Here is a 19,707-nt window from a genome sequence, read left to right as displayed (position 1 = left end):
GTCTTTCTGGTATACATCAAGTTTATTATCTCTTCGAGGAGCCGTGTGCTCAGTTGTGCACGCCAAGATAGTGCTTAAAATATTTAAAATATCTTGTGTACATATCAAAATACTTAAATTTGGGCCTGTGCTGCAATCTCCGATGGTATCCGTAAGCTGTCGCAGTAAAATCAGTTAGAAGGTAAATGACTGAGTGTTTGCTTTGGGTGTCAACATGTGGTGATGTAGCAGGTGGAAAATTCTTTTTCGCGATAGGTTACATGTCACATTTTTCAACTTCCTGGATAGGTGCTTTCCAAGTATCCCGGACGAGAAAATAGTTGTTCTGATACATGGTTATCGTTTGCAGACAAGTCTTATGGAGTCTGCTTTGAAAAAAGTTGAGAATATTCACTGATGAATTGAAAGTTATTAATGTGTATGTTAAAGTTATTAATGTATTAATTAAGATGCATGAAATGTGGTTAAATAAAATTTTCCCGTGGGCATAATAATTGCCAACGAAAGGTGTTATCAAGAGAGATCCTCCTCCCCGACCTTTACCACCCAGCAGATCTTTATTTGGCAGTGGTTCAACTTTAGGTCTTTCTTATGCGCGACGACATTAAACACGTTTGGTACAGCTGTCGTCGAATTTAATGTCAGAGAAGTACCATATGACCCAATGAAGTGGGTGTCAGATCTTCCTCAATCGCTGCCCAGGGGTAATAATTTTCACAGCGAAGCTGTTAGCCTTTCGGTGGTCGGCATTTTTTCGTGCCTGTCCGCGAGGAAAATTATCATCAGCACCAATGGATCATAATCCCCTAAGCAAACAAAATGCAATAGTTCATCCCCCTCGAAATGCAGAGGCCACAAGCAGTCAGCAAAGTGAAGCCAACAGTGCATACATTCATTGAAATCACGCATACAACGTACAGAACAGCGTGCGTTTCAATAAAGAGCAAGCTCAAAACAAGGCTCTCAACATCAGCAATGGCTCATACTCCTGTAAGCAAGCCAAAAATGCAATGGCTCATACCCTCGTAAGGCAGAGGCTACAAGTGCTCAGCAATGTGAATCGAACAAAGGATACATTCATTGAAATCACCCACACAAGACAAAGAACAGAATACGTTTCTATAAAGAACAAGGTCAAAGCAAGCATCCGAACCATCACTAAAGCATTGCATACCCACCCAAACGTTGTAGTGGTAGTTTTGCAACAGCTTCGCTGGACCTCCACTTTCGCAGGGCCGGGATGGCGAGTCAATTTTTTGCCTTGATTTATGTATTTGTAATGACTACACCATTTCTTCCGCAGGTTTCTCTCTCCTCCGGTGTTCGTCGTTATGTGCTTGTACCTGCTCCCCCACTTCGTTGATGGTCCTGACGTCAACGCATTCTTTTTAAAGTTATACGACGACGTAGACAAGCACTGGTGGCAATTTCTACTTCACATAAAAAATTTATATGGAACCGCTGCTGGGGTGAGTCTCACGGAAGCGTAGATATCTCGCACGCATGAACATTTACGTAGTGAAGTTCACAAGAAAATGCTTTGACTTCTTTACTGGGCTGCGCAATGGCATGAGGAAAGCATGAGGAAAACACCCATTGGAAAGGTAAAATACGCTCTTTAAAAGCAGACACATCACCCGTAGCAAATGCATCACCTGGCAAAGCATTCTCCTGCGTGGGTGGACGCACATTGGACAAGAATGTGTTAAAATCTACGTCGGCAAGTGGACAAGGTTACTATCAAGGTGGTGTATATTTCTACCTGATTGATGGTAGAGAGAAAGAAACGAAGAGGGAAGGGTAGCGAAGTTAACGAAAGACGTTTTCAGTCGGCAACACTACTCTTGGGAAAGGGAAAAGGAGTAGAATAGATAGGAAAAAAAACCAGAAATATAATGAAGGCGACAGGGTGATCTTTCACGTATGGCCTAAGGGTACGTGTAAGTTAGTGTGAGGGAAGGAAATACAAAACTTCCAATAGGAAAACTCCCTAAATAGTTTTCTATGTTTGCGATGCAATTAGATGTAATTACTTCTGAAATATAAGCACAGTTTTTATTTATACCACAAATTGAACAAAGAGCTTTTGTTTGAGTCATCTAGAGTTTGCGGATGTCCTTATTTAAGGAGGGCTCCCAAACAGCACTCTCATATTACGGCTGTGGCATTACAAATGAGTTATATGCCAACAAGTTTACGTGACATGATGTCCATTTTCCTTTGTGTTGAAGAAAACGAAGTTTCCAAGATGCAACGAAACAAATTTTGCTGATGTGGTTAGATTAGGTTAGGTGGTTTGTAGTAGTTATGAAATTGTACTTGCATTCAGCCTGCGTTTTCTGGTCGAGATGACATAAAATAGCGTTTTTATACCGATTCTTATGCTCCCAAGTGCTAATGCGAGTGTCAATCACCTGAACGCGCTAGCTGCAGCGATTGAGAAATCGTAAAGCACAGTATTTGGCGCGCGTTAGAAACCTGTAGGTATGGTGCAGTGGTTAGAGTATCCGGCTGCTGTGTCCGGGGACTCGGTTTAAAACCACATCGTTGCGCGCCTAGTTCTTTTTTTGTTTTCATTGCTGTTGACCGACAGCTTGTGTGACAATCCTGCTGAGCCTACTTGGCAAGAGCTCTACAGACTCAGACCGAAACCAATAGGTGTAGATGAAGAAAGCTTTGCTTTAGAGAACTCTTTCTCAACTTGCTCATGTCCTTTAATTTATGTCTTCAAGATCTCCCGTAGTTATGCATTTCTACTTGCGAGGAGCTGTTCAACAACTCTCAAAATCTCACAGGGCATAAATCTGTTGATTATTCAACTAGGCTAAATATCTTTATTTTGAGCATAACCAAGAGGTACTTGACCAACCGCCGCCATAAATGAATTAGTACGTCATTGGACGCGTCATGCAGAGGTAGGGGGCTCGACTCTAACACCATCCGCGAAGTTGTCAATTTTTAGGGCACAAACATTGTATCTCCCACGAGGCAGAAAATCCGGTGCTATCAAGCGATGGTTGCAAATAATATGGGCGACGGCGCAAAGAGTTAGGACACATGAATAAATGCTCGGATTGACTGCAAAATTCTTATTTAGGTTCCTGTAAGGAAAGTAGCGCCTTTGAAAAGAAAATTTGTTATGTTTCGGTCTGAGTGGGAATTGAACCCAAGCATCCGAGACCAGCATGCTTCTCCGCTTCCACGGCGGCTGCATTGTTCTCGCTGACTAAAGGTGTGCCTAGTGCGTTCGTCACTCACCACGTGACGTCGCAGCCATCTGGCTGACTAAAGGCGTGGCCTAGTGCGTGCGTCATTGGGCACGTGACGGCGCAGCCAATGGAGAGGAAGTGCTGCCATGTCCTGAGTGTATAAAATGAGCGCGCTGCCTCCTGCGTGTCACTTGCTCTTCGGATTTCATTGCTGTTGTGTCTGTGTGATGGGCTCTCGACGCCACGTCATGAGTCGCTAAATTGAGCCGGCCTGTGGCCAGCGCATACGCAAACACACGAACACGGAATCAGGAGAAACAAGTTTATTGCCTGTGGAAATTATCAACCGAAACATTTCACTAGAGGGACTATCATGCTTTCGCATTCGCGTACGTAAGTAATCGTGCCTCTGCTGAATTCCTTAATAAAACGCTGTTTTATGAATTGAAGTATAAGAGTAACTGGAACGCCCATATATTTCGTGCAACATTTTGGGAAAGAACATATGGAAACTGGTGTCATCCTGGAGGTTCATTTCATGGGGACACGTCTTGCAATCTCACCGGATAAAATTCGTAAATTGCGATATTGGTCATAAAATGATTGAGAAGTTCGTTTGTGAACTCTATTGATTAGGTGAATATGCGCTTCGCTTCCTCGTGGTAGTAAATTCCCCCTTATGGAATATTACAGCTCAAGGATAAGAATTACGCTATCTGCCACAGGCCATTTTTAAAAATTCCGGAAATCTTAAGAATGATCACCCCGTATAGTACGCTCAATTTTTGGAACGTTCATTCCACGTGGACTTCCGAAGTACTTTAACTATTCTGGGAATGTTCACTACAATGTGAACCACATAAAGTTGGCCTGTTCAAGCAATCCGTGGGCCAGGACTCTAAAATATCAATAAATAAACGTCTTATGGCCTTATAATGTAAGACAATTCTTATCTGTCCTTAGTCCGATTTCCTGACTCAAAATTCACGTAACCAAAGTCAAAAACATCGGGGATGAGCCAGAGCATTGTTGGAAAAATTGGAGGACACCTAAGCATTTCTTACGAGTTGTGAGTGCGAAACCATTAATGTTTAATTGAATGGCGCGGCCCTTCGAGTCCTGCGCTGCGAAGAATGCACCAAAGCGGTACGTACTATCTTAGCCAGCAAGCAGCAGCAGGGTGCAGTGCCAACACTGCATGCCACCGACGCGGCGATGCCCTCTCCGCAGGCGCAACGCCTGGCGCGCCAGCGCCGCAGTGTGTGTTCCCTTTGGCCTGCTGTGTCGACGCCTCCTGGATAGCTGCAGGCCTGTGCACTTCGATTCATGTTATGCTGCCTTGCCCGACTGCCATAGGATCAAATGGGGGTGCTCCCGAGTAAGGCGCGATGATTTGGACGTCACCGCTTTCGTCACGGCGGGCTTGGCGGTATAAATGTCAGTCCAAGCAGCATGACGTCATAAAGCGGAGTGCACAGGCCCGCTATTTACAAGGTGTTGGACCTGCTCCTTCGAGGAGCGCTCGTGCCGAGAGCGAGGCGACCTCTGCCGTCGCGCAACACTTGGCGGCATAGCGCGGCAGCTGGTGTTCACTTTCGCTCACTCTGCTCCGTCACGGTGCAGCTCGTGACGTGGCGTCGCAGCCAATGGCAATGCGAGTATCGGTGCCGTTTCACTGTTAAAGACGATAAAAGCCGGCTTTGTCGCTCGATGGGACATTTGATACTTTTGCGTCAAAACACATTCACACGCTCTGCTTGTTTATCGGAGGTCGCGTTAGTTTGCATAAGTGGGCAAGTAAATTGCTGTCTTGGGAATGAAACATGTTTTCTGCAACCCCACACTCAAGGCTTAAATCACCCAATCAGCAAGCTGCGCTGGCTGTGGTCATACATTTCACTATATATATAATTCATTCAGTCACCATGGGAATGATGGGAAGGGCATGTATTTGTCTGATATTCGACCTTGGGGCTTCAGACTCTCTTGTGGCCTCGTTTGTTATGCTTTATCTTGGATTAAGCTGGACTAAATTTCAAAGCAATATACGCTTTTGGGGCAAGCTGTCTTCGCTCTGCGGCTCTACCTTGCTTCTTTAGTGCAGAAGGTAATAAGACTGTGAATGCACGCATAATGGCAGCAAATTGCAATGGCTCCGCTTGTCTGGGCGTCTTTGGCGGAAAGTTTTTATACCGGGATTCTGTGCTAGATGTCCTGTGCTCGAATCCTGCCCTCGGATAATTTTAATTATGTTTATTTAGTTACTTAAAACACAGTGCTTTCTTAAAAATGATCACCTTGCAATGTAATGTGGTACCCATAATTCTCATGCCGGCTCAAATGCTCTGCTGGTAGCTCCACCAGTTCCTGTGGACGCGGGCGCCAAAGTTTCCTCTAGTAATATTATGAAACTCTGTGGCTGCCGCAATGAACCGAAGGTGCGAATGGGAGTCACGTTATGCCACTTTCTCTGTCATAGTGCTAGCAGCACTGGTGTCACCTGTGGTGGCCCTCGAAGACAATCACGTTCATGTTGCATTTCCTTCTGTTTGAATTTTGATTATTTGTGCCGCGAACATGACTATGCACAATCTGCAAAGCTACCAACCCACACCCCCGTCGTTCTTTTTCTTTTATATCTCTCTATTTTATCACTTTAAGAATGTACGTGGAACGGGACTCTCAGGTGGGGCACTTTCCGGCCTAGACAACCAAGTTAACCATTCCCGCGGCTACATTGCGACACCACCACCACCGCCCTCACCGCTGGTGCACATGTGGTACCTATCAGCCGATTTCCAGCTCTTCCTGGTCTCTCTACTGGTGGTGTCAATATTTAAAAGGTAAGCGGGTCTTACAGCCTCATTGCAAATTTACAAAATAGGCACTGACGCATGTCTTCGAAGAATTGCTGTAGTTTTGTGTCCATCGTCTGCTAGAGTTAGGTTCCATGATTGTGTCGTGTTCCATGATTCTGATTTGTTGGCAATACGAATTGACTGTGAAGAATCGGCAGTGAAGAATTCGCTCTGAGAATTGGCCGTGAAGTGCTTGTTACCTTGGATTTCAAATCATGTATGGTTACATTACAGGCATATTACTTCTGCGGCCAAAGGCTATGCATAAAAGATGCGCCGCGTTTGATATTTTGTTAAGTCTTTTACGTGGTTATATGGGGTGTACGGTGAACTTCATAACGAAGTGGGCACGTGATAAGTGCGATGTGTATAAGACAATTGAAGTAGGCGCTTGCTCCCATTATATTCATTTGAGAATTGGAAAGCCTAGCTTTTACTCAATGGGGCATGGCGATTTGCTTCCCCTTTAAGACGGGCCCGTTACAAATAGTCACCTGGACTGCTTGAACTAATCAGGTATGGTATACATGCTTTTCATCCTACCATTTCTATATGTCTCCTTAATCTTTTTCTCTTCCTCAATACCTCTGCCTACCTTGTACCGCAGCCTATGCCTGTAACGGATCCCGTCATCTCAATGTCTTCCCTGCTTTATTTACAAATTTTTCAAATGTATATTGCTAACTCGATTGCTGACCTGTTGATGCTTCAGTCCACTTTAAACCCAAGCGCTTCTGGAAGGTGTAAGTTACCGGTAGGCTATGGTACCTTACTTGCACCTGTGGTATCGGTACCGTATCCCATCGCCACCACGGGCTATGCATGAAAACCCTACACCCTACACGATAACTGCAGGAGGTGTCCTAAGATAATAAAAAGCCCAGTAAAAATACCAATTTTATTCTATAATCGCGCTTAAATTCCTAAGCAAGTGCCCTGGAAGCATAGTTGTCCAATTAGAGTTTACGTAATTGGTCACTGTTAAAAGTATATGACAGTAGATGTTTGTGTTGTGGTGCGGCCTGTCTAGAGAGAAAACATTACGGCAGATCTTCCGATGACTGTCGACGGTAATGTGAATAGCGTTCAAGCAAGGTAGCGACCGGCCGTATTCCTGGAGTGACGTTGATTTAACGCGTGTAGTGAAATTTCCGAGTCTTTCGTTCCTTCGACTATGCGCCACTTGCTATAAATTACTCCGAGCTTGCCCCACTTTGCTTTAGCATACGCTTGCCGAGGCCACCCATCAGCATGGCGCCATGACGATGAATGTATGATGCTGACACAGTGACGATGGAATGACGATGAAGGAATGATATCAATGGGAGGACAAATGTGGTGTAACGACAACAGCGTGATGCCGCCGCTGTCAGGGCAACAGGTGGCGATGATGGTACGACGAAAACCGCACGAATACGCGGTGATGACGGCGATAACACGATCATGGCAGCATGACGACGAGAGTACGGCATCAAATTCATGATATCGTTTGTCTGACGATGACGCAATCGCAACGATTGCACGACAACGCAGGCATAATCATGATTTAATAATGACAGAATGATTACGATAAATTCACGAACTAGAAATGACGTCGAAAGATAAACGAAGGTGGTATGATGATGGCAAATTGACGACAATGGGATGACGTTATGAAAAGGTGACGATGGGGAAACGATTGTGTGACGGCGATGGTTCACGGCGACGGCATGATGAGAGCCGGATGTCGAATTTAGAATGACGACAATGCAACGTCTGTGACGGCACTACGACTACGGTATGACAACGAATGCAGGACGATGACTGTACAACGACGACGCGCTGACGACGATGGCTTGACAAAGCCATGAGAACCACTTGATGGTGACGAGTGTATGATGACAAAGACGTAACGATCACTGTACGATGGAACCTGCATGAACCTGCTGGCGTGATGACGATGGCATGACGAGAGTAGGATAATAAAAATGGTGTGACGAGGATTGCGCGTCCACGACTGCAAGACAACAGTCTGACAACGGATGCATGACAGAGACTGAATGACGATGACGGGCACGGAAAGGGTGGCAGAATCATAATTGAATGACGACAGCATAATTACGATTGGCGTCGATAGAACGACGAAGGCGGCATGACGCTGATGGCACGACGACAATGGAATAATATCACTTAAGTGATGACAATGATAAAATGACAGAGTGAAGACGATGGCATGGTGACGATGACATGACGAGAGTAAGATCACGAAGCAAGAATGATGACAATGGAACGACCACGAGGTCAGCAAGTCCAGGAGCACTTAAGTGGCCCAAAGAAAGAGAACTTGGTGAACTTGGTCGACGTAAGAGGCTATATGGATAGATGGACGGACGGACGGACGGACGGATAGATAGATAGATAGATGGATAGATGGATAGATAGATAGATAGATAGATGGATAGATGGATAGATAGATGGATAGATGGATAGATAGATAGATAGATAGATAGATAGATAGATAGATAGATAGATAGATAGATAGATAGATAGATAGATAGATAGATAGATAGATAGATGGAAAATCAGACATCCACCCGTTCGTAGATAGAAAGATAGATAGATATATAGGCTCAATACGGCTTAAGTAGGCAAAGAATGCTATTCGCATTAATAACGTGGCTGCCAAATGGAGGAATGCATTTGGCTTCCATGCAAAAGTAGACTGGCACTAAGGTATTACGTTCAGTGGAGTATACGTATGTTACTCTCAGAGAACACTCTTTAGAATGCACAAAACGTGGCTGCCCAAATTGTATCTGGATAAACTCCTGAGGAATAAAAATAGTATGCGGCTGCTGTCGTACTTTATCCTGACAGGGAAACATGTTCCAACTATTCGAGTGACATGGTGCTCATCCGTTAAATGCGTGAAGGAGTAATTAAAACAAAAAACAAGAAATAATAAATAATAACAACACTGAGAAACCCTGAGTGGCGGGACTCGAGCCGACAACGCTTGCATGCAATTTTCTGAGTGGCCATTCGACTATAGCCAAAAGCAAAAAGAAATATGCCTTATTCTCAGAAAACCAACTACCGCTTTCAAGCACGAAAAAGAAAGTTGGTCCGATTCGCCAAGTAAAAGCCGCTGCCGTATTAACCGCGGTGTACGATGTTGTGCACGTTATTTTTTTACAGTCGGAGGACACTGGCCATAAGCACGTTTGTCCTGCTCGCTGGAATTTGCTGCTCCTTTGGAACGTGGGTCGTGGCGAGCTCGCACGTGCTTCCGTTCCTCATATTTCCTGGTCCCCGTTTAAAGTAAGTGTCAGAGATGATTAGTCGAAAGTATTGACAATGTATTGACGAGAAGGAAAGCCTACTGCCTGCTTACTAACTAATAATAGGAACAGTAAATGAAGTTGGCAACGGTACACATTGAAGCTAGCACTGATTTCCCGACTCCTCCCATTTAAGTACCTGTTTTTTTTTTTTTTTTCTTTGCATACAGAGTTAAGCTGGCAGAAACCGATGATGCTTGAATCGGGGCGTTTAAAACATGTCGAAGAAGGACAGAAAAGCGCAATGTTTTCACAACGTATGTAGTTAGAATGCTAGAAGTCATCTTGAATGTAAGAGTGATTATTGGCTAGGTTACTTGCTGCCTACTATGAGAACACGCGCTTGCTTTAAGTCGCCGTTTTTCATGTTTAACATAGAGTCATTCGTACCTCAGTTCAAACTACTGCTCGTGTTTCTAACCCGACTTCATCGTTTTTCATCGGTCCAGCTTTTCACGGCGCGCCTAAAACGATCAAAAGCAAACGTTAGCGCCAAGCTCTTTATTGGTTTTTATAGCTTTGCCATTTTAGACTCTCAATATCGCTCCATCTAGGTCTCAGCTATAAGTGAAAACCTTCTCAAATATTTCCAACTTGCCCAAATAAAATAGCGTTCCATGTAATTATTTTTTGATTTCCTTAACGCTCATATATATTTAACTGGAACTAAAGGGAAATTGACAATGTTCCACACATGTTCGATGTTTAACCGGTATACTGTTTTGCGCGCCTCTACAATGAAACCACCTTTAAATATGTCAGAATGCGTAGCGCACCCTTAAACATTGTTTCAACTACATATGCGTGATACAATGTCCCGTGCAATGGGTGATAGTCTACAGAACATTGTTCAGGATAACAGTGGCTTTTTCACTGATACACGGTTCTACACATTTATTCTTAGGGGCATTTAAAATGTACAGAAATACAATACAATATGTAATACCCCCCAAGAGTTGTTTTTTAGTAAATAAAGTGCTGTGATGTCATGTGATTATTTCGTGATATTATGTGAAACGCCATTCCATTAGTTAAGTGAAAAAGATTCGCGAACATTTTCCACTTATAGTGAAATCAGATTACGATAAAACAAAATTTCTCGCTTATTGAACGCCATTGCGCAAGGCGAACGAAAAATTGTAGCGATGAGCAGTAGCCAATAATAAGCATGGAAGGCAGGAAGGAAGGGATGCTTAAATATCCATCGATGGCTTAATTTTCTACTGCTCTGTTGGGGTTCACATAATGAAACAAACGAAGGTGTGACATTTAATAAACGTAACAATTTATGCAGAAACACATACTAGTCTGGCTTTCGAGATGCACAGTTCAAAATTTTGAAGCATTTGCCAAAACGTTGCGCCTATATATAACAAAATATTGTGGTCAGCCTCCTTGAGTGACATGTGTGCTTTGCGTTTTGCTTCGTTACAGTACAATGACAAATACGCTCGAGAAATTCTATCTGCACCCTTATTATCACGCTGTATGCTACTTCAGTGGCTGCATAGCATTCTTTCTCGTGGAAGGTTTCCGGCAGCGTAAGATTACCAAGGTAGGTCCAGGAATCCTTTTCTTTTATTCGCCTGTCCATTCTTACAAACGCCACCATGCTATGAAATGAAAAGGGGAAGGGAAAAGGGTGAAGTGTAAAATCAGCACCGAGCTTAAAAGAAAGTCTTTGTCAACTCCTCAGAAAGGAAGCTTCGTACTGGAGAAATAGGCTACCTGGTCCGGTGATTGCACTGCGCAACACTGCTTTTTCTTGGGGCAATAATTTTAGCAAGGTAGCAAATGAGTTCCCGTATTCACAAAACCCTCTTACACTAAATTTATACTTAAGACAAACTTTCAGGCTATCTTGATGCTGAACATATTAGCGATTACGGGCGGCCAATGGAAAATATCGCTTACTAATGAGATGCTTTGTCAATTTGGCCAGAAGACTTCGGCAGATGACCGAATGATTGCTAAATAAAGGTCAGCTGATATCACTGGAACATGGAATAATAAAACCAACCGTATGCCTCGGCACCTATTGCTGTCTCTCGCAGTGAATGGAAACCAGCAAAATTGGGATGAACTAAGGCGTTTATCAGAACGTTCGTACCATTGGCAGAGTAATCGAACGGGCTACTTACGTTCAGCATCAAGAGTCACGTGAATGGTTACCCGTTGCTATGCTTCTTGACATGAGAGGAACATTTGGGAATGTTGCTCGCGATGCTATACTTGATGCTCTTGAATCAGCAGGTCATGCTGATGGTGCGTGTCGCCGCTCTCGCTACCAATCGCACATGAAATTTGTACACGCCGAATATGTTCCCATCTCTCAACACTGCTCATGCCATGGTTCCGAGGTGGTACCCGTGAGCCTCACAATCGACCCTGCACTCATCGGTCTTGTAGGAGGCCTTATAAAGAGTGTCATGTTATTGCTGTAATACGCGGATTGCTTTAGCGTCCGCGCGTACGAAGATACTTACATGCCGTTACACTTGCGCGACTCTGGTACTGATGTAGGTTAGCGAAGAAGGTCTTGAATTGTTATGCTTGAAGCCATGTTTCAAACCATGTTTCGTCATGTTCTTTGCAATACTCCTGAGGAACTCGTATGTAATAGATAGGGAACCATATATATTTATGAAAGGGAAAAGATTTCGACGATTGTTTCGTACTTACATCTATCTAAACAGTGATTTTTGATGTTACCTTTCGTTGTATTGTGCGAGTTGTTCTATGGGCTCTATGTTTCTCGTTTTCCGTCTTTCGTTCCCCTCTCCTTTCCCCTAGTGCATGGTAGCAAACCGAAGGCTTTAACTCAAGTTGAGCAACCTGCTTTTCTCTCACTGGCATCTCTCTCTCTCTCTATCTCTCTCTTTGTTTCTTGTGTCAAAACGACTAATGCGCAACCTCTCTTGGTCCCAACATCTGACGTATCCCTGATAAAATAAGCGAGAGAATGTCAAATATTATAAGAAGACGCGTGTCTATTTATGTCCCCACCTTGGTTAGCCCAATATTCCTTCGCGAATTTTGTCCAGAGTATGCAGATTGCGGGATGGTGCCTGTCGGTCAGCTGTGGCCTGGCCTCCGTGTTCGCTAAGCTTCCCTGGTACCGGAGTGCAAACCCGACCACGCAAGAAGTAACCCTGATTGTATCATTCTTTGACCGCATCTTCTGGTCGGTCTTCCTGGTCTGGATTACGCTGGCGTTTTCGTCCGGCAGAGGTGGTAAGGATCGTGCAACTTTTTTTCTTTCTTTCTTTCTTTCTTTCTTTCTTTCTTTCTTTCTTTCTTTATTTAATTATTTATTTATTTATTTATTTATTTATTTATTTATTTATTTATTTATTTATTTATTTATTTATTCTTGTACAGGAAGAGAAACGGGTGAAAGGCTACGTAGCCTAACAAAAGCTTTTGCTCGAATACAGAGCGGCGTGCAGGTCAGCATGCACACTTTTGTAACGTTTTCTCAAGACAAACATAATAAAAAGAGTGATAAATAATTTGGCATGTCGGTAGGTATTTGGAAAACGGGATAAGAAACGCATATGCGTTGGCGAGCTCATTTACAGCCATGCGCACTTTGACAATACCATCTTTACACTATTCTGTAGAATCAGTTGCAAGGTTGGTAAAGCTGGCGCTTCATGCTTAATCCTAAGCAAGCGAAAAATGTTCAAAGGGCATGTAAAAGGAATTAAAATTATAACGTAGTAGCGACACGTAGTAATTTGTGCTGAAGATAATAAAGGAAACGAATAGGCACATTAAGAAATTAATGAGAATTCAACTTTATTAGAGATTGTCTTTACAATTTGTACGAAGGACGCTGCACTTTACCTAGAAACGTGGGTGCGTACCTCATGTGTAGTGTGTTCACATCCTTATATAGTAGGAATTTTTGGAAGCTTGCTAACATGGGCATGGAAACGGTGCCGAGGACCTTGAAACGTTAGCAGCGCACCTTGCTTTTTCGTGTCAGCCTCGTCTTGCGCAACCAACGCTACTTCTCTCGCCATGTGTCGCGAATGCAGAATATTGAATGGTCGGCTAGCTATGTGGCGATTCCGTAGCGCTTGCAGGGCGTGCAGCCGTGAGAAGGCGGCACGCTCCAAACACGTCTCAGCGATGCCGACGTTGGTTAGCACGGCGCGGACTCGCGATATTTTTGAAAAACGAAGCCTCCTTAAACGCATTTTCATGCGTGCTTTTCTTTTGTTGAAGCCTACTTAAATGAGATTCTGGCACATATTTAGATGGCGCCGGTTACCCTTAGTCACAGAGAAAACGGAAACAGAAAGCACAGGAGTCACCGAAAAGATCAGGCAGGTGCCGAAATCATCGTACGTAAAAAGTTCCGATTCAGTGACTGTACTAAGCATGATTAAATGCAACGCACCTTTTCACTTGACCTACAAGACCACTCAGTGGTGACGCTGATCTCATGCGAAGGGTTAAATGCTTTGCAAGTTAACACAATACGAGGAAAAATAAAACCACTGAGAGCATGAAGGGAAAGTTATTTGTTATACTCAATTAAAAAGTAGAAATAATAAGGGAAAGGGAAGTTAAAGTAGACGAATAGGCAGCTTTCTGCATTTGAGAAGCGAACACACATCTTTTGCATTAGGTGTGCAGTCCTTCCTCAATTTCGCCACCGCGTCCGTCATCCACCCTTGAACATGCCTTTGTACTTTTGCACTCGTGCGATATTGGCCTGGAGAATGCTAGCTACCGCCAATCACGGCCGTGGCAGCTACCACATCTAGGGATATATTCGCGTGGCTCAAGTTTATACCGTGTGCGAGAATACACAGTAGATTATGTTAAAGTCCTATTGTGTACGAGGTGTACTCTGGTGATCCTCTCTGCTTTTCTGTTCATTTGCCTCTTCCCCATGGAGGGTGCCAACCAGAGCGACCTGCCTGCATGTTTACACATCATCTCTGTCTCTCTGGCGTGCGTGACAGCTTTGAGAGAAGCTCAGTGTTTTGCTTTATGGTCTATGGTGTATATTGTCAACCCACCTTTCGGGTCGTGAGTGGCAGGAGAACTTCAGACACTGTCGCACTTCAGGCACTTCAGGCCCCTGTCGCAATACTGTAATTGCAATCATCCCGTACACTAAAGAACGCTGCAAGCGTGGGGCCAACCGTAATATGTACAGACGCCTTCACAGCGTGATCACCAAATTATGCTAAAGGAGACATGGCGTACGGTCACGGATTGCGCAATCATACGTCGCTACAGCAACAACTATGCTGCAGCAAGGCCGCAGCATTGAGCGACGGCGAGAGTTCCATGAGTCACTTTCGACATCTCTCATTTAAAGGTCGCCGATTTTCGCAGGTCGCTAAGAAAACAAATAAAGTAAAGACGCCACATCTCATCGAAGACTTACAGCGTACAATGGAAGTGTTTACCTTTGCAGGCTGTTTGAGCAAGTTCCTGTCCTGGAATGCCTTTGTGCCTCTGAGCAAGCTGTCGTTCTGCGTCTACCTCATTCACTTCCCGTTTATCCAACTCATGCTGCACGCGTCGAGAGAACGCATATTCTGGTCTCATTTCAATGTGGTAAGTTGACTCGCATTTAGAAGTGACTTTTTCAGAATATCAGGTTGGTGGTCAAAGAAGCAAGGTGCAATTTCAGAAGCGTCGAAATGCTGCAATTAGTAGTAACGTTTACGTTAACGACTGAGGCCAGCGATTCCTTCGATACGTTTTAAGAGATGTCATGTTATGTAGATTGCGCCACTGGCGCTGATGTCCACAAGTTCATTGCTGCCCTCGCTATCTTATTGTGCCATTTATGCTGCGGCTTCAGCTCTTGGCACATGCTCCAAACGTAGCCGTTGCTACACTCTGCCGAGGTTACACGCCTATTTCTATGGGGCTACAGTATTCCAGTGTCACGTCGCAACATATTTATGGTACTGTAATTTTTCTTTATACTTCGAACTTGCAATAATCAAGGTGACATAGATCGAAAGGAGAAAGCGGTGACTTCTTTCAACACTTGTATGCGATCCACGTTCGGTAATATTTCAACCAATGTGCTGCGTTGTAATAGGACTCGGTAAACAACGTAAGTGGTTCGCGAAAGTATGCGAAGCATTCTATAGGCGAATCTGACTGACTGTTGCTTAGGTATAGAAAATAGATGGCTCGGACAACGGCATTTTGTGCAACTTAGATACACTTTTATTGTCATTTCGCATAAGTTCCACTAAGTGGGAAAATGTTGCAAATGTGCATGAATGATTGAATTCTGGTGTTTTACGTGCCCAAACCACAATTTGATTATCAGGTAGGCCGTAGTGGTGTACTCCGGATTAATTTGCAGCACAAGGATATCTTTATCGTGCTCCCAATGCACGGGACATGGAATTTCGCAAAATCGTTCCACTTACTTTATGGAATGTATTTGTGGAAAGAGATTACGAAAGATGTACACTAGCAGAGGCTAGAAGCTCCACACTCGGAAGAGCCGACGCTAAAGGTAACTTCTTCAACACCTGTACCCATCTAGTAAGTAGATAATTCCTCTCGATTATGTTTCGACCAGTTAGTAGGACCGACGTTAGTAACACCTGTTATGCGACAGCGTGGTACGACCAGACAAATGAAACTCAGAACCACCGCCATCATATATCAGCAGAAGCAATGTCCAGCATCCGCGCTGAGCTAATGGCCATCCTAGATTATTTGGAGTGGGCCCTCGCAACTTCATCTCAAACTGACCCTGTTCACCATCATGTGTACACAGATTCTCAGGCTGCCCATCGGGCATGTGCTGATATTATTTACACAGATCCCGTTCTGCAGAATATACGGCACCAGGCACGCCTGCTCCGCGAATGCGGTCACGATGTTACCATTCACTGGGTCCCTGCGCACTGCGGTATCCCCGGAAACGAGAAGGCTCATAGACTGGCGCGCGCTCATCTCTCTACCGCGCTAGCCAGAGCCTCCGATAATCCTTATCCTCTCTTAGCTACCACACCTGAGGTAGCAGACCCAATGGCAGACAAGCATGCGACCAAACAACGACGTGCCGCCTACCTCGCAGCAGTGGGCAATCCACTCTCTATACCGTCACTTCCACCCAAGGTATTCACACTGCGAGAGTCAGTCTTGCTTCGGAGAATCCAGACAAGCACCCTCCTTACTCCTCACTTGTTGAACCGTTTCCACAAGGGTGGCACACCACCACCCGTAAGTGGGTTCTGTTCCATGTGCACATGTCGTGCTGATCTAAACCACCTTTGTTGGGAGTGCCCCCTCTACATCCCACCAAGGCTTCGTGCCCTGGCCACCATACAGCGGGGACCCTGGCCTTCTTCTCTCCGGACTTGGGCTTGCCCGGATACCACGTGTCCGGACCATGCCATCGAGCTATGGCGAGCACTGCTGCTGTTCCTTCAGGACCCTGCAGCCCGACCCGTCGGCGATCGGCTCCGCGACAGCCACAAGCGTCATGCCGCCCCCACTTAGCTGCCTCCAGAACGTTCATTAATAAAACGGAGGCAGCCTTACCCTTCCCCTTTTCCAGTAACACCCCTCCTCTTTCCACCGCAGCGTCTTCGACGCATTTTAATGTGGAATAAACGTGGTTTCATTCATTCATTCATTCATTCCTATGTAGAACTACAGATTAAGATACCGACTAATTATGCGTATAATATAGGACTGCGTAGATAAAGCTGTGAGACTCCGTATGAAGTGTCTTGATATTGTGATTTCGGCAAGGCACATAAAGTTTTAACAATAGCAGGCAGTTATTTTACAAATTTCGTCATGAACGTGCGTAAGCCAATACATTTGTTCATCCACATATATTCTAAGGAACTTGCTGTTCGCGTCTCTTTCAAGTGTCACATTATCAAAAAACAAGGTTCTTGTTCTTTGTGTTTTTAGTATTTGTCTTTGTGTTCGTGTTATGAATCAGTTTTTTCCAACTGCCAGCATGGAACCTGCCGCACCGCAGCCGATATGAATCTTTATTTACCAGGTCATCACCATTAGCACGCAGAGATGCTTCGTTCTCTGCTATAAATATGCTCATGTTTCTGCCCTTTATTTGCCTTCGGTTTTTTAATATTCTTATATACACAGGGGAACACTGAATCAGCTTTATCGCAAACAGTGTGACATCTTCGCTTGTTTTGTCGTAAGTGTATTTGGTAATGCAAGCGTGCGATGGGAAGCGTGCGTTGCGAGGCCCCGGTCTGTCTTAAACGCATCGGTGTTAAGAGTTTGTCACTTGTTTTGCAGGTCACGCTGTGGTTCGCGACGCTGGTTTGGAGTTTCCTTCTCGCCTATGTTGCATACTTGGCATGCGAAGCACCATCAACGACGCTGTGTAGCCTCATCTTCGGCAAACTTATTGGGAGGCGAAGTGCGTCTAAGCGGTGGCATCCAGAAGAACCCGCAGAGTGCGACGCTAAGCAACCGAAGACAATGAAAGGCGCCGTTTCTTCTTGCTGCTAACCGTGCGAAGAGAACTTCAAAGACTGTTATACGCAAGGTCACCGTTTCTGTGAAGCAGTGCAGTAATGTTTTTAGAAGAGACAGAAGCTGGGTGTGTGAGAGTGCAGTGACGTAAAGAAAGAGCATGAGAATGTCTACGACACTCGGAGGTATGTTCCATATTCATTAGGAAAAACCCGCATTGATCCTCAGCGGCGATTCAGTGCCTGCGACATTGTGCGGCTGAACACAGTGCATACGCGAAATGTCCCAAGCATTTTGGTTAAGACGACCCCTGGTGGTGACTATTAGCGCTTAAAAAGAGGACCTTCGAAGCACAGGTGCACAGTACAAACGTTTGTAACCTAAGGGTGCAGTTCTGTCGCGTAGCTGATTTCTTTAAAAATAAAGATGGAAACATTTTTCCCACCTACGAAGATTTCGTGGCAAGTAATAATGGCTACACGATAACAAACGGCACGAAAGCTGCGCGAAATAAACATTCATAGTTTATTTCGGTTTCTCTTTCTATAATGGCGAGCCTACGAAGAACCTGCCTTAAGGCGTTCCTGCCTCAAGGCTTCCCAGCCATAAGTGCCTCATAGTGGTTCCTTGGTGTTCCGCGTCCCTCCTTCCAAGAAACGCCGTCCACGCTTCCTTAGTCCCGGAGGTCACTGCTGTACCACCGCCGGAAGTACCGAATGAACCGTTGGGGGATGGCATCCAAGCCTCCTTGGTGCTCCAGTGGAGAACACCCGCAGCGATATTGTCCTATATAAATTCATATATTATATACTTATATTGATGTGGTCCTAACAATTTTAAGTTATGGCCAGCGCCTTCATAACCGTCTTCTGGTGCGCGGCACTGCCATCTCACACTGAGATAGCGCTTCGGCTCCTCCATCTTTAGGGCCTCCAGCCTTTGAATGCCGTCCAGGCTTCCCTTGGCGAGAATATCATACCATAAGATACCCCTGGGTCCCCGGGCTGCTGGACAGGCCGTCTGGCGGACGTGATCAGGTGCTGCGACCTCATGCAACCGGCTGTCATGGAAGACCGGATGATGATTCCAATCTATTTGTGCAGAAGGTAAACCTGTTGGATGCTCGCCATGCCTGGCCGGGCCACAAAAATGGCTGGTCGCAGCGGGGCGGCTTCGAGGTGGCGACAACGCCTGGGAGAAGTACGAAGGCGTGAAGCAGCGATTCTGCCCCGAATGGAGTGCATTTATGATAGCTACTATCGGTCGACGCTGCTTTGCCTGTGGCCAGTGCGACCAGCACAGATCCTCGGCCGGGGTTCGTGACGCGCACCCCCTCGACGCGCCATCGCAGCTCAGTACCTCCTCGGCAGCCTTGTTCGAAGATCACCCCACCGTAGACTTCGGGCGCAGACTCTTGCGGGTCTTGAACTCGGCGTCGCTATCCGAGTCCACACCTTCACTGCCAGATGCAGAGACCATTTTATATCTGCAGCAGCCGGGGACGTGGCCCCCAAGCTCGCCATCGCTTGCCCGCACGGAGGCGCCGGCGCATGAAGTGGCGCCGTCGCGCTCGGCTAAGCCGGTGGACAGCGCATGGCCTACCAATGCGGTCACTGTGACCCACCAGTGAGTGGCCTCAGGGCTCCCCCTTTCCTAAAGGTCTGTTTAGTTCAGAACGACGGCTGCCAGAAGCAAAGTTTGAGGTCACGCGCGCTGGCGGTCTTGCCCGATCGACATAGCGCGCCTGTCACCTCCCGATGTCGTGGCTTTGTACCAGCCTTCATCCAGTATTCCGACCTCATCTACGGACAGCTCAAACGCAGACGACGCATCTCGAGTTCCTGTGATTCAAGCGCA

The 19,707-nt window shown here is 45.4% G+C and overlaps 1 protein-coding gene across 3 annotated transcripts in view; it reads left to right on the top strand.

The window, feature by feature from the left end:
• LOC126541402 (nose resistant to fluoxetine protein 6-like) overlaps positions 1-18,378 on the top strand; it is a 42,093-nt gene extending 23,715 nt beyond the window's left edge. For 2 of the 3 annotated variants that reach the window (XM_050188169.3, XM_072287268.1), the window contains 7 exons: positions 1,304-1,469; positions 5,871-6,052; positions 9,245-9,367; positions 10,822-10,942; positions 12,432-12,621; positions 14,828-14,970; positions 17,671-18,378. In XM_050188169.3, the coding sequence (XP_050044126.1) occupies positions 1,304-1,469; positions 5,871-6,052; positions 9,245-9,367; positions 10,822-10,942; positions 12,432-12,621; positions 14,828-14,970; positions 17,671-17,886 (1,141 nt within the window). In that variant the 3' untranslated portion in view covers positions 17,887-18,378. The remainder of the gene's footprint in view (positions 1-1,303; positions 1,470-5,870; positions 6,053-9,244; positions 9,368-10,821; positions 10,943-12,431; positions 12,622-14,827; positions 14,971-17,670) is intronic. The other variant, XM_055076218.2, reaches the window with a different exon arrangement.
• The last annotated feature ends 1,329 nt before the right edge of the window (positions 18,379-19,707 follow it).

This window comes from Dermacentor andersoni, chromosome 3 (genome assembly GCF_023375885.2).
Source record: "Dermacentor andersoni chromosome 3, qqDerAnde1_hic_scaffold, whole genome shotgun sequence".
NCBI lineage: Eukaryota > Metazoa > Arthropoda > Arachnida > Ixodida > Ixodidae > Dermacentor > Dermacentor andersoni.
This window is presented reverse-complemented; position numbering and strand designations above follow the sequence as displayed.